This window comes from Aquarana catesbeiana, linkage group LG04 (genome assembly GCF_042186555.1).
Source record: "Aquarana catesbeiana isolate 2022-GZ linkage group LG04, ASM4218655v1, whole genome shotgun sequence".
NCBI classification, from domain to species: domain Eukaryota; kingdom Metazoa; phylum Chordata; class Amphibia; order Anura; family Ranidae; genus Aquarana; species Aquarana catesbeiana.
Genome location: NC_133327.1, coordinates 45123474 through 45137038, shown reverse-complemented (window position 1 = coordinate 45137038; position 13565 = coordinate 45123474). Strand labels below are relative to the sequence as shown.

The 13565-nt window shown below is 40.5% G+C and overlaps 1 protein-coding gene across 1 annotated transcript in view; it reads left to right on the top strand.

The window, feature by feature from the left end:
• Positions 1–12777, top strand: part of LOC141141362 (squalene synthase-like) — a 77305-nt gene extending 64528 nt beyond the window's left edge. The window contains exon 8 of the mRNA XM_073629026.1: positions 10028–12777. Within this exon, the coding sequence (XP_073485127.1) occupies positions 10028–10183 (156 nt within the window). The 3' untranslated portion in view covers positions 10184–12777. The remainder of the gene's footprint in view (positions 1–10027) is intronic.
• Positions 12778–13565: the final 788 nt, after the last annotated feature.

Sequence of the window (13565 nt, the reverse complement as noted above, 5' to 3'; positions counted from 1 at the left end):
AGTAATACAGACTTGGCATAATATGACATGTGACATCCAAATCAGCATACACGGTAGTAAGGCCATCTAAAGTGCAGCTGCAGGCAGTAATGAAGCTTAATTTACTAACTATAGGAGGCTATACTTTTAAAGTGCATAAATGGTGACTATGTAGGGTTGCCACCTGTCTGGGATTCAGCCAGACAGTTTGGGTTTTGAATCATGTGTCCGAGTTTCAGGCAGACACATAGTTCAGACCAGGCTGTGACTCGACCAAGTAACCAAGATAGCCACACACAAATCTGTTGCTGTCCGAGAGCTCCCTGTGGCTGCAAGAGCAATGTCAGCAAGAGCAATTTGGCCACAATCACTGCTCTCTGCGGCACGCTATGCGCACCGTATTACTACACTCTTTGGGGCACCCAAAGGTGTCCCAGGCTGCTAAAGTGTCTGGGTTAGACTTGAAGGAAAGGTGGCAACCCTATGCTAGGCCTAGACCACTGAGTGTGTGTGTGTGTGTGTGTGTGTGTGTCAAGTGACTTGCTGGAGGGGAAGTCCTTTCTGGTGTTCTGCCGGCTATCAGTGAGGGCCCTTTATGAAGTGGTGGTGCACTTATAGACTGGTTTAAAAAAAGCAGCATGCCCCATAGGTATGGTACAGGTACACTGTAAATGTGGGTCAAATGCATTGATAGTTCAGTATAGGTTTGATATGGGTGCAGTACAGTATTATTAGAAGCAAAGTAAAGGGCTGGTATGGGTTGGATGCACTTGACACCCTGTGGCTCAGTCTCTGCCATATGTGTAAATAATGGGCAGATTACCCTCTTACAAGTTCCCAGGATGTTTGCTGTGGCTGCTCACTGTAGAAGGGGGTGGGGTGTTACGCTGACTGTAGTTCAGAAAGTCAGTTCCTGTATTACATGGCTGCTGTTTTGGACTACAATTCCCAGAAGTCTATGGGGTTGCTTGGCTTTTCCCATCCCCCTGCTGGCCAGAGGAAAATTGTGCAGTACAGCATCTGTAGCTCAGCAGAAAATGAAAGTAAACTGATTGTAAAGGACTATATGGCCCAAGAGCTGTACTCAGTACCGTGTATAAATAAAAATTAATTAAACAAACAAATTACTATAAACCAGCTGGGCACCTAATTGTGGTCTAAAGAAAATAAAAATGAAATAAAATTGCCATATGTGTAAAAAATAAATAAATAAATCCAACTCCTTGAGACTAGATATTCTATATGTGTTAAACCAGTGACCATAAGTGCCATATATGTTCACAGTTATGTGCCTACATATGTAAAAGTTGTGAATAAATTAGTGAATTATTTTATAAAAGAAATTAACCCCAGAGTTCTAAAGTTTTGAGACAGTGTAGCGCCCCCTGGGGGACCAGTGCCACTTAAATAAACCAAATATATAGATACTAGGTGTTAATATCAGAGCAAATATGTGACTCCCAAAAATATTATTAGTGCCTTGACCTCTGTGCTAATATATAGTGAATTACAGTGAAGTACAAATACCATAAAATCAAACTTAGATTATCCAGCCGTGTATATGCGTAAGCAAATATAGATAAGGCTTTAAAACATGTTATTAAAAAACACACAAAAAGTCTCTATGGTCAAACTGAATGAGGAGCAAAGTTCGATAAATATGCAGATCTGGGATAACAGGAACAGTAAGCAGTGACTTCTGTGCTCATATCAGGTGGTGACTTGAGGTGCTCGTCCCCCCCATGTGTCCCCACTCACCAGAAGCAATCACCCCCACAGGGGTACCGAGCAACAGAGTGGGTGACTTGGGGTGGTTAATCCGGCCAGGTACTGCTTCCGTTTCTCTGCTCTTTAGGATCCCTCCAATGATTTAGAATTTCGACCGTGCGTTCCAAGACTGGGCTCCTCCACTTCTTCCCACCATAAATCTGTTTTATTCTCCGTTATAATAAAAGAAAGAAACAGGGGGCTTCCGTCGTGAAGTATGTCCAGTTTATTAAAATATGCAAGTGTAACAAATCGTAGATCCAATACAGACACAGCTAAAGGCAAGGATGGGACTGGAAACTAGCTCCGAGCATGCGTCCCACCTTGCGTTCCAGCCTGCGTTTCCGGGTATGACGTGTGAGCGTGACTCCGCCTTACGCGTTTCGTCATAGGACGTTCTCAAAGACGGTGTTGACGCTTCACACATAGTTATAGTGCTGCGGTCTCCACATACCCTCCCCTAATTATGGTAATGTCGCTCGGGGGGTGGGAGTGATAGAACCACTGGACTATCCATTAACAAAACAGCATGAGGTTTAACAGTAATTAGCATACATCCTTTATGGTGATCTTTTTAACCCTATTACGCTGTGTTATCCATTGTATTTAATCTCCTTACTTATTGTTTAGTATTGCATTTGGTATACCCAGAAAAAATATATTTGAATTTATCTAATAAAACAAGAAAGACCTTTAATTGTTCTGTTAAAAACTATTACCTGCAATTATAATTAGAAAATTAAATAAAATAAAAGATATCCCATAATATTAAAAATATTGACAAAAAATAAGAAAAAATAAAAGTACACATAAAAAATAATGAATAATAATAAAAAATAGAAATAAAAATAAAAATAAAGTTATATTACAGTGTTACAAAAACCAAAAAAGAGGAACAAATATAAAAAAATTGTATTTTTTGAAAAATTGTATTTTTGAAAAATTGTATTTTTTAAAAAGTGTAAGAGATTCCTTCTTACCCACATATGTAATAAAACCCGACTTAAAATTTTTTTCTTTTTACATAGGACTATATTGCACTAATACTTATTATCCCACTTCTAATAACATATATGTATAATTACAAGTCCATATGACAGTGTGGGTACAGACTAAGATGTGTGCAACTAAGGGATGCCTTAAAATATTTATTAACTATTTTCAGGTGTCCTTACATCATTAACGCAATATTCTGGTAGTGTGGAATGAGTTGTGGGGACCCTTCTTATATGCAGGAGGTGGGTCACCCTCTGGGGACCCTAGTATTGTACAGGAGGTGGGTTACCCCCTGGGTGACTCATGTTTTGCCATCTATGTAGTGTCCTTATATATATGCCCCAGGGGGGTAAGCGATAAGAGGTGAAACAGAAAAACATATACCTAAGGTTTTGAGTCCAACCCTTGAATTATTAACTATGCTGTGGCTGGGTGATACCAGTCCATCCACGTGAGGGCCCAGGTATAAAGACACGGGAAAGGACTGACCTGATCATCCTATGGGATGGAACACCGGAGAGCCTTACAAGATTCCTTGAGAATTTAAATATAAACAAATATGGTATCACGTTTACTGGGAAGTGGAGTTTCGAGAAAATCGACTACCTGGATTTAGAAATTTTCAAAGTAGGGGACACGTTACTTACCCGTACATTTTTTAAATCAACAGATCATAACGGGTACATCCCTACTTCCAGCTGTCATCACCCACGATGGAAATCTAATGTCCCCAAAGGACAATTATTACGTATACGTCGTAACTGTGATACACCTGAGGACTTTAGCAAACAGGCCGACATCTTGATTAAAAGATTCCAGGAAAAGGGATACGACAAGGATAGACTTTCAAAATTAAAAACTAATATCATGAAGCTGGATAGAACCTCCCTTTTCCTTAAAAAGAACAAAAACAACAAGAAGGAAGTTGACATAGCATTCATCACCGGGTTCCACAGCCAATTCAGAGATTTTGAAAAAATAATAAGGAAGTATTGGCCAATACTCAAGGAAGATCTCATCTTATCAAAAATCCTACCTGGTAAACCTAAGTTTGTATACAGGAAGGCACCTAATCTAAGAAACCACCTAGTGAAAAATGTTATAGATCCCCCGCAACCCATTAAAATCTATCCAGAATTGAAAAGTTTCTTTAGATGTCAGAGGTGTCTACCATGCAAAGTTGCCAAGAGACAACCAAGGAAGAAGGTCGTATTTAAATCATGCACGGACCACAAGGAATATCGTATCAACCAACTAATTACCTGCCGAAGTACACATGTCACGTACATTATTGAATGTCCCTGCCACCTCCAATATGTGGGGAGAACCACCCGCCCAATCACAGCTTGTCCAGGCATTTTGATGAGGTCCATCGCAGGGATCCCAGTGGACTTATTTTCTATGGGATCGATTCAGTACAAGAACACTGGCGTGGAGGAAATAGAGAAACTATGATTTCCAGAAATGAAACCAGCTGGATATACCGGCTGGGATCCCTCGCCCCCAAAGGATTAAACCTGGATATAGATTTAAATTGCTATATAGCTAACCTTTAAACAGCCAGAAGTATGATATATGTAGGTATATGGGGTTAACTAAGCTACACACACATAAGTGAAGGATGTTCAAAATACCTCCCGCTCTTGTTTTCAGTCCTTTCCCGTGTCTTTATACCTGGGCCCTCACGTGGATGGACCGGTATCACCCAGCCACAGCATAGTTAATAATTCAAGGGTTGGACTCAAAACCTTAGGTATATGTTTTTCTGTTTCACCTCTTATCGCTTACCCCCCTGGGGCATATATATAAGGACACTACATAGATGGCAAAACATGAGTCACCCAGGTGGTAACCCACCTCCTATACAATACTAGGGTCCCCAGAGGGTGACCCACCTCCTGCATATAAGAAGGGTCCCCACAACTCATTCCACACTACCAGAATATTGTGTTAATGATGTAAGGACACCTGAAAATAGTTAATAAATATTTTAAGGCATCCCTTAGTTGCACACATCTTAGTCTGTACCCACACTGTCATATGGACTTGTAATTATACATATATGTTATTAGAAGTGGGATAATAAGTATTAGTGCAATATAGTGCTATGTAAAAAGAAAAAAAATTTAAGTCGGATTTTATTATATATGTGGGTAAGAAGGAATCTCTTACACTTTTTAAAAAATACAATTTTTCAAAAATACAATTTTTCAAAAAATACAATTTTTAAATATTTGTTCCTCTTTTTTGTTTTTTGTAACACTGTAATATAACTTTATTTTTATTTCTATTTTTTATTATTATTCATTATTTTTTTATGTGTACTTTTATTTTTTCTTATTTTTTCTTATTTTTTGTCAATATTTTTAATATTATGGGATATCTTTTATTTTATTTAATTTTCTAATTATAATTGCAGGTAATAGTTTTTAACAGAACAATTAAAGGTCTTTCTTGTTTTATTAGATAAATTCAAATATATTTTTTCTGGGTATACCAAATGCAATACTAAACAATAAGTAAGGAGATTAAATACAATGGATAACACAGCGTAATAGGGTTAAAAAGATCACCATAAAGGATGTATGCTAATTACTGTTAAACCTCATGCTGTTTTGTTAATGGATAGTCCAGCGGTTCTATCACTCCCACCCCCCGAGCGACATTACCATAATTAGGGGAGGGTATGTGGAGACCGCAGCACTGTAACTATGTGTGAAGCGTGAAGCGTCGACACCGTCGTTGAGAACGTCCTATGACGAAACGCATAAGTCGGAGTCACGCTCACACGTCATACCCGGAAACGCAGGCTGGAACGCAAGGTGGGACGCATGCTCGGAGCTAGTTTCCAGTCCCATCCTTGTCTTTAGCTGTGTCTGTATTGGATCTACGATTTGTTACACTTGCATATTTTAATAAACTGGACATACTCGGTACCCCTGTGGGGGTGATTGCTTCTGGTGAGTGGGGACACATGGGGGGGACGAGCACCTCAAGTCACCACCTGATATGAGCACAGAAGTCACTGCTTACTGTTCCTGTTATCCCAGATCTGCATATTTATCGAACTTTGCTCCTCATTCAGTTTGACTATAGAGACTTTTTGTGTGTTTTTTAATAACATGTTTTAAAGCCTTATCTATATTTGCTTATGCATATACACGGCTGGATAATCTAAGTTTGATTTTATGGTATTTGTACTTCACTGTAATTCACTATATATTAGCACAGAGGTCAAGGCACTAATAATATTTTTGGGAGTCACATATTTGCTCTGATATTAACACCTAGCATCTATATATTTGGTTTATTTAAGTGGCACTGGTCCCCCAGGGGGCGCTACACTGTCTCAAAACTTTAGAACTCTGGGGTTAATTTCTTTTATAAAATAATTCACTAATTTATTCACAACTTTTACATATGTAGGCACATAACTGTGAACATATATGGCACTTATGGTCACTGGTTTAACACATATAGAATATCTAGTCTCAAGGAGTTGGATTTATTTATTTATTTTTTACACATATGGCAATTTTATTTCATTTTTATTTTCTTTAGACCACAATTAGGTGCCCAGCTGGTTTATAGTAATTTGTTTGTTTAATTTTTATTTATACACGGTACTGAGTACAGCTCGTGGTATATGGATTCTACATCCATAAGTAATCAAAAAATGTGAAATAGGGCAGCGCCAATTTTTTCCAATTTTTTATTATATTTATTAATTAGCCCCTTCGGGGAACTAATTAGGGAAAGGCAGCAGCTCTTTTTACTGTCCTAAGCGCGGATTCTTTAACTTATATATGGCCCAAGAGCCCGTTCTCCATACAGTGCATGGGCAGGCTTTTGGGAGTCAAAGCGGCAGCATTGTTTTACTGGGAAAATATGCAATGTATGGGAGCAATGAGGAGCAGGGGGATAGGTGAAGACCTGTGGTCCTGCAGGGATGACAACATTGACTTAGATTTTAGTGCAGCAGCAGAAGGACTGTCAGCCCAAACAGGAAGTTAGGAGCTCTCTGGTATTAACCCCTTCAGATCCGCGCTATAGCCGAATGACGGCTACAGCACAGTTCTGCTTTGCCAGGAGGCCGTCAATAGACTTCCACCCCTTTGCATGCTCGCCATGCCCCCCCTGAAGGGCGTGTGCTGTAATCCCCCGAGTCAATGAGACTCGGGTGATCACAGATTGGAGTAAGGGGTCGATCCTGACCCCTTACCACGTGATCAGCTGTCTGCCAAGGACGGCTGATCACGTGATGTAAACAGAAGATCGGTAATCCTTTTTTTTTTCTTCTTACGCTGACAGAGTGAGGAGAAAAAAAAGCCGATCACCAGCTTCTGTTGAAGGGACATCGGTCCAGAAGAGGCGACGCTGCCTCATATGTGCCCACCAATACTGCCTGCCAGTGCCACAAATCAGTGCCCACCAGTACATAAGTGCCACCTATCAATGCCCACCAGTGGTGCCAATCAGTGCCACCTAGCAGTGCTGCCTGTCAGTGTCGCCTTATCGGTGCCCCCCATCAGTGTCACCTCGTCAGTGTACATCAATGAAGGAAAAAAAATTACGTGTTTGCAAAATTTAATAACAAAGTATAAAACGGTTTTGTTTTTTGTTTTTTAAAAAAAAAAAAAATTATCAAAAATAAACCCCAGAGGCGATCAAATACCACCAAAAGAAAGCTCTATTTGTGGGAAAAAAATTATAAATTTCATTTGAGTACAGTGTTGTATGACCTCGCAATTGTCATTCAAAGGCCCTGTACACACGATAGGATTTTCCGACTACAAAACCATGGATTTTTTTTTTCCGAAGGATGTTGGCTCAAACTTGACTTGCATACACGCGGTCACACAAATGTTGTTGGATGGAAATTCCGAACGTCAAGAACGCGGTGACGTACAACAGGTACGAAGAGCCGAGAAAAATGAAGTTCAATAGCCAGTGCGGCTCTTCTGCTTGATTCCGAGCATGCGTGGACTTTTGCGCGTCGGACTTATGTACACACGCTTGGAATAATGTATGTATGTATGTATTATACACCCTTGAAATTTTCCACGTTGTCTTGTTACAACCAAAAACGTAAATGTATTTTATGTGATAGATCAACACAAGTGGCACAATTGTGAAATGGAAGGAAAATGATAGATGGTTCAACATTTTTTCCAAATATCTGAAAAGTGTGGCGTGCATTTGTATTCAGCCCCCTTTACGCTGATACCCCTAACTAAAATCTAGTGGAACCAATTGCCTTCAGAAGTCACCTAATTAGTAAATGGCGTCCACCTGTGTGTAATTTAATCTCAGTATAAATACAGCTGTTCTGTGAAGCCCTCATAGGTTTGTAGAGAACCTTGGTGAACAAACATCATGAAGGCCAAGGAACACACCAGACCAGTCAGGATAAAACTGTGAAAGTTTAAAGCAGGATTAGGTGATATAAAAAAATAAATATCCCAAGCTTTGAACATCTCACAGAGAACTGTTCAATCCATCCAAAAATGGAAAGAGAATAGCACAACTCCAAACCTACCAAGACATGGCAGTCTACCTAAACTGACAGGCTGGGCACGAAGAGCATTAATCAGAAGCAGCCAAGAGGCCCATGGCAACTATATAGGAGCTGCAGAGATGCACAATTCAGGTGGGAGAATCTGTCTACAGGACAACTATTAGTCGTGCACTCCACAAATCTGGTCTTTTATGGAACAGTGGCAAGAAAACCATTGTTGAAAGAGCCATAAGAAGTCCCCTTTACAGTTTGTGACAAGCCATGTGGAAGGTGCTCTGGTCAGATGAGACCAAAATTGAACTGTGTGGTGGAAAACTAACTGCACATCACCCTGAACACGCCATCCCCAAACATGGTGGTGGCAGCATCATGCTGTTGTGATGCTTTTCTTCAGCAGGGACAGGGAAGCTGGTCAGTTGATGGGAAGATGATCCAGATGGAGCCAAATACAGGGCAATCTTATGCCGCGTACACACGACCGTTTTTTCCGTCAGACTAAACTCCGAATGCACGCCACACTTTTCATATATTTGTAAAAAAATTTGAAAACCATTTATCATTTTCCTTCCACTTCACAATTATGTGCTACTTTGTGTTGGTCTATCACAAAAAAACCCCAATAAAATACATTCATGTTTTTGGTTGTAACATGACAAAATGTGGAAAATTTCATGAATACATTTTCAAGGCACTGTATGTGCGTTTTTATACTTTTTTGTGAGTATTAATTTTTAACCTTGGTGTAGGAAGTTCCAACAAGGTTTAGAGTGGTTTGTTCTGTCTCTCTCCCCTTCCACTCTCTGTAATGCAAGCACTGACTATTAATTATTGGAATTCTTGGGTTTGCTAGGGAGAGTCACTTGCATGTTGATCCTTGGTCAGATGTCAGCATATAGGCAGGCGCAGTCTATTACTTCTACTGCAGGTGAAGCTCAATGGCAGTGCAGAGGGGGAGGAAGTCAAGAGGAACATGGTTCCCCTATGGTTTTCTGGGGCAGCAATCCAGTGGGATGCTGGCTGCCCATGTGACTCTGGCGGCCATCTTGGCTCAGTCTAGACCCTGGCTCCTGGGTCTGGTATGCATTTTAGTGTGTGGGTAGAGTAGGAACAGATCAACTGTCAGGGACAGCAATAGTGGCAGGGAAAGGTTCCAGATGAGTAGAGAAAGCTTAGGGATCCACACTCTTGTTGGAAACGTCCCTGCTTGGACACAGACCAGCCAGGCCGCATTCTACCCTTCAAGACTGCTGACCGTTCAGCTAAGATGTGTTCTGCTACAATCTGCTGTTCATCTGCTGTTCATCTTTGAGTGTTCCCGGTCAGGCTTTCTGCCGGGCTTGTTGTGAACTGTTATACTCTGACTACAATACAAGTTTTCTATTGCATCTGGACTGTTACTGCTGCCATCCGACGCTGCACCCACTCCCAAGCAGATCAGAAAAAAGTATTTGCAGAACCATACTGTAAATACATTCAAATGTAAATTCTTCTATTTTTTTTACTAGATTTTTGCACATATGGAACATATATAGCCCAGCATGCATTGTGTGCTTCTATCTATACACAGGAATAATTTTGCAACCTCCCCCATTTTCCCAGCCATTGTGATGCAGAAGATCAATGTCTAGCAGGATTTTTTTCCAATGTGTATATGGAGAGCCATGTTGGCACATTTGCAGACACAAGCTTTCAGTTGTTTGGCATTTTCTTTAGTAATTTATCACTGGTTTTGATATTTAATCATATGACATCTTTTTTGTTTTTCAGATCTGTAAAAAGATTCCCCCAAAAGACCCATCATCTGAGCAGACGCAAAACATCATAGCTTCCATTAGGAAACTAAGCATGCCCGATGGTGCTACTGGTGGCCCTCAGCTGGTAGCACCTGAGCAAGATTCAGGACTGGTCCACATGGGCCAGTGACCTGGGACAATGCACCCATCTCTGTTCTATTCAAATCCATGGTAATAATCTCTTGGGGGATCCAGAGGATTGCGACTTCTGAGGACACCAGTGCAGCTGAGATTTTAGTAGTTAAAGACTGAGGTCACTTTGAATTTATTTTTATTTTTTAACAAAAAAAGTCCAACTAAAACTAATCCTTGGCCAATTAAAAAGCACCTCTCTTTATCCATGCAGCTCAGGGTCGTGCCCACCTTATCTTCACCTTCTGTCGCTCTATTCAACCACCTGGAGCAGGAGAAGCAATGAGTTTACACACCTATGGACTTTCTACATGTGACTGTGCTGGCACTTGGCATACACTGGTAGAATTTCATTCAAATTTTTAAATTTATTTTATTGTAAGAATGTTTGTTCATTAGTTGGATGTCAAATTGACATTTATTTTCAGCCGCAGTGAGAAAACAATTCAAATAAGCAAGATAGAAAATTTTTCTCAAACACCACTTTTTTTTTTGACTCTCGTGGCTGGTTTACTCTGCGTAACTACAGCCTTTTGGTTTACAGCAGGGATATGCAATTAGTGGACCTCCAGCTGTTGCAGAACTACAAGTCCCATGAGGCATAGCAAGACTCTGACAGCCACTAGCATGACACCCAGTAGCAGAGGCATGATGGGACTTGTAGTTTTGCAACAGCTGGAGGTCCGCTAATTGCATATCCCTGGTCTACAGTCTATCGCGATCATTTTCAGGTTTCAATTTTTGATTCTCTTTTTTGTGATTTTCATGGTCTTACACCAGGTCCGGTGTTACTTTCCATCTATGCATAGCTATCATTTCATTTGTTTTTTTGCTTTTTTTGGAAATTTGGAAAAACGTAAATTTGGATTTTCAAATTTCCGAATTTTCGAATTTCTGAATTTCGGATTTCCGAATTTTCAAATTTTCAAATTTCAGAATTTTTGGAATTTCCAAATTTTCTGATTTTCCGAATTTTCGAAAATCTGAAAAAAAGAAAACCAGTAAAATTCAAAATAATAACTAACTATTAAATTATAGGTATTGGAATTTACTTTCAAATTTGGCTGTTCGGCATTTGTTATTTCAGATAATTCATAACTTCAGATAAATTTGTGCTCGTTAGGTTCACTAACAGCCAAATTTGAAAGGAAATTCCAATACCTATAATTTAACATTTATTATTAGTTATTATTTCAGATTTTCGGGTTTTTCAATTTTTTAGATTTTAATTCTTTTGCATTTTCAGATTTTTATTCTTTTGAATTTTCATTCTTATTCTTGGATTTTCAAATTTACAAATTTTATCATTTTAAAATTTATGAAATTTCCAATTTCCAAAATTCTGAATTTCGGAAATTTAGAAATTTGGAAATTCATAATTTCGGAAATTCGAATTTCGGAATTTGGAAATTCAAAATTTTTCGAATTTGCGGAAATTTGAAATTTCCCAAATTAACCAAATTTCCAAATTAACCAAATTTCCTAAATCGTTTAGTTTAAACAACTAAATGGAGGGTTGGGGAATGGATGGAAATGTATGAACCAGAGGATGTTTTAGTATATAAAGGATAGTGATCTTAAAAGCCTCCTGCATCCCCTCTTGTTGGCTCTCTCCTCACCCTGGGTGTTGGGCCCCTTCAGGAGCATGTCCTCTTCTGTTCATCCACCCCAATAATAAAACCATGACCACTCTCCAAACAAATCGGTCATGTCCCTTAGTAAGAATGCAGGTTTCAGCTACAATCCCTGCATGTGAGGGGCATGGCTGGAATGCAGGAACTTTCAAAGGGTTGAAAAACCTCCTGTCATGTAGCAGCCCCCCTTATACATGAACCCTGTCTTTCTCCGGCCGGGAACGAACAGAGATTGAATAGATTGATAGCAGCGCAGCCATTGGCTCCTGTTGCTATCAAATCCAATGGCGTGGGTGTCACGGGGCCGAGTCCTGCTGTCTGTGTCAATAGACGCAGCAGCAGGACACAGGAGCCCGCATGAGTGACCCGAGGGAGAGTGCTTCTTCAACAGGTCACTCGGGAGGGAGGCAGCAGAGCCATGGAGGGACCCCCAGAAAAGGATCGGGGCCACTCTGCAAAACCAACTTATGACTTTTTTGTAAAAAAAAACAGACCGGGCCTCAGGGCATGATTCCAACAAGATAACCACCCCAAACATACCTCCAAGACGACCACTGCCTTGTTAAAGAAGCTGAGGGTAAAGGTGATGGACTGGCCAAGCATGTCTTCAGACTTAAAGCCTATTGAGCAGCTATGGGGCATCCTCAAATGGAAGGTGAAGGAACACAAGGTCTCTAACATCCACCTAACATCCGTGATGTTGTCATGGAGGAGTGGAAGAGGACTCCAGTGGCAACCTGTGAAGCTCTGGTGAACTACATGCCCAAGAGGGTTAAGGCAGTGCTGGAAAATAATGGTGGCCACACAAAATATTAACACTTTGGTCCCAATTTGGAAATTTTCACTTAGGGGTGTCACATGAAAAGATATAATAAAATATTTACAAAAAGGTGAGGGGTGTACTCACTTTTATGAGATACTGTATGTAAATGTATAAGAATAAAAATAAAAACTAACATATTTTGTGTCATGTGTCCATTCAATACACATATGTACTGATTGAATTCTGTTTTGTCTTTCACTCTGTAATAAAAAAAGTCCTTTTTCAGTCTCTTCCAGTGACGTCCCATCAATTAAGGGCGCACAAGCACCGCTTCCCCTATCCATGCGTCTGGCCCCTTTCAGGACGCCGGGCGCATGAATTACAGTGGTGGGGGTGTTTTTTTTTTTGAAGCACTGATTGGAGACAGAGGCTCTAATAGGCTTCAAAATAGGGTGGACTCTGGGCACAGAACATTGCGCTCAAAGTCCACCCAGGTGTGTTAGCGAATGAATATTCACTATTCTCACACTAAATCCCCTCTCTGCCAATCAGGAAGTGCGGGTCTGAGACATGTTTCCCAATTGGCAGAAAGGAGAAGCGTTGTGATTGGCTGCGGAGGAGGAGACTAAAGGCACCGAGCAGGGGAAGAAGAAGCTGCTCATAATGCATACGGAGGAGAGCCGTGGAAGCCACCCGTGATTTTCCACCATGGATGAGATAAGTGCACCGACCGACCAACCTGAACCCAGGGGCGGCGGGTGCACTGTTTGCTGCCCCCCCCCAAAAAATAAAATAAATTTGGCATACTGTATATAATCATTACAACCAACTTCATAAACATCATATAACAACGACTGTTGGGTAACTGGACAAAGAGAGCAAAAAAGCAGCAGCATTATACGCTACTTCAGGCCTCAGGGAGGTTGTGATGCAGGAGATGACACCATGCGCAGTGGGCCGTGGATTTTATGAGACCGAACATC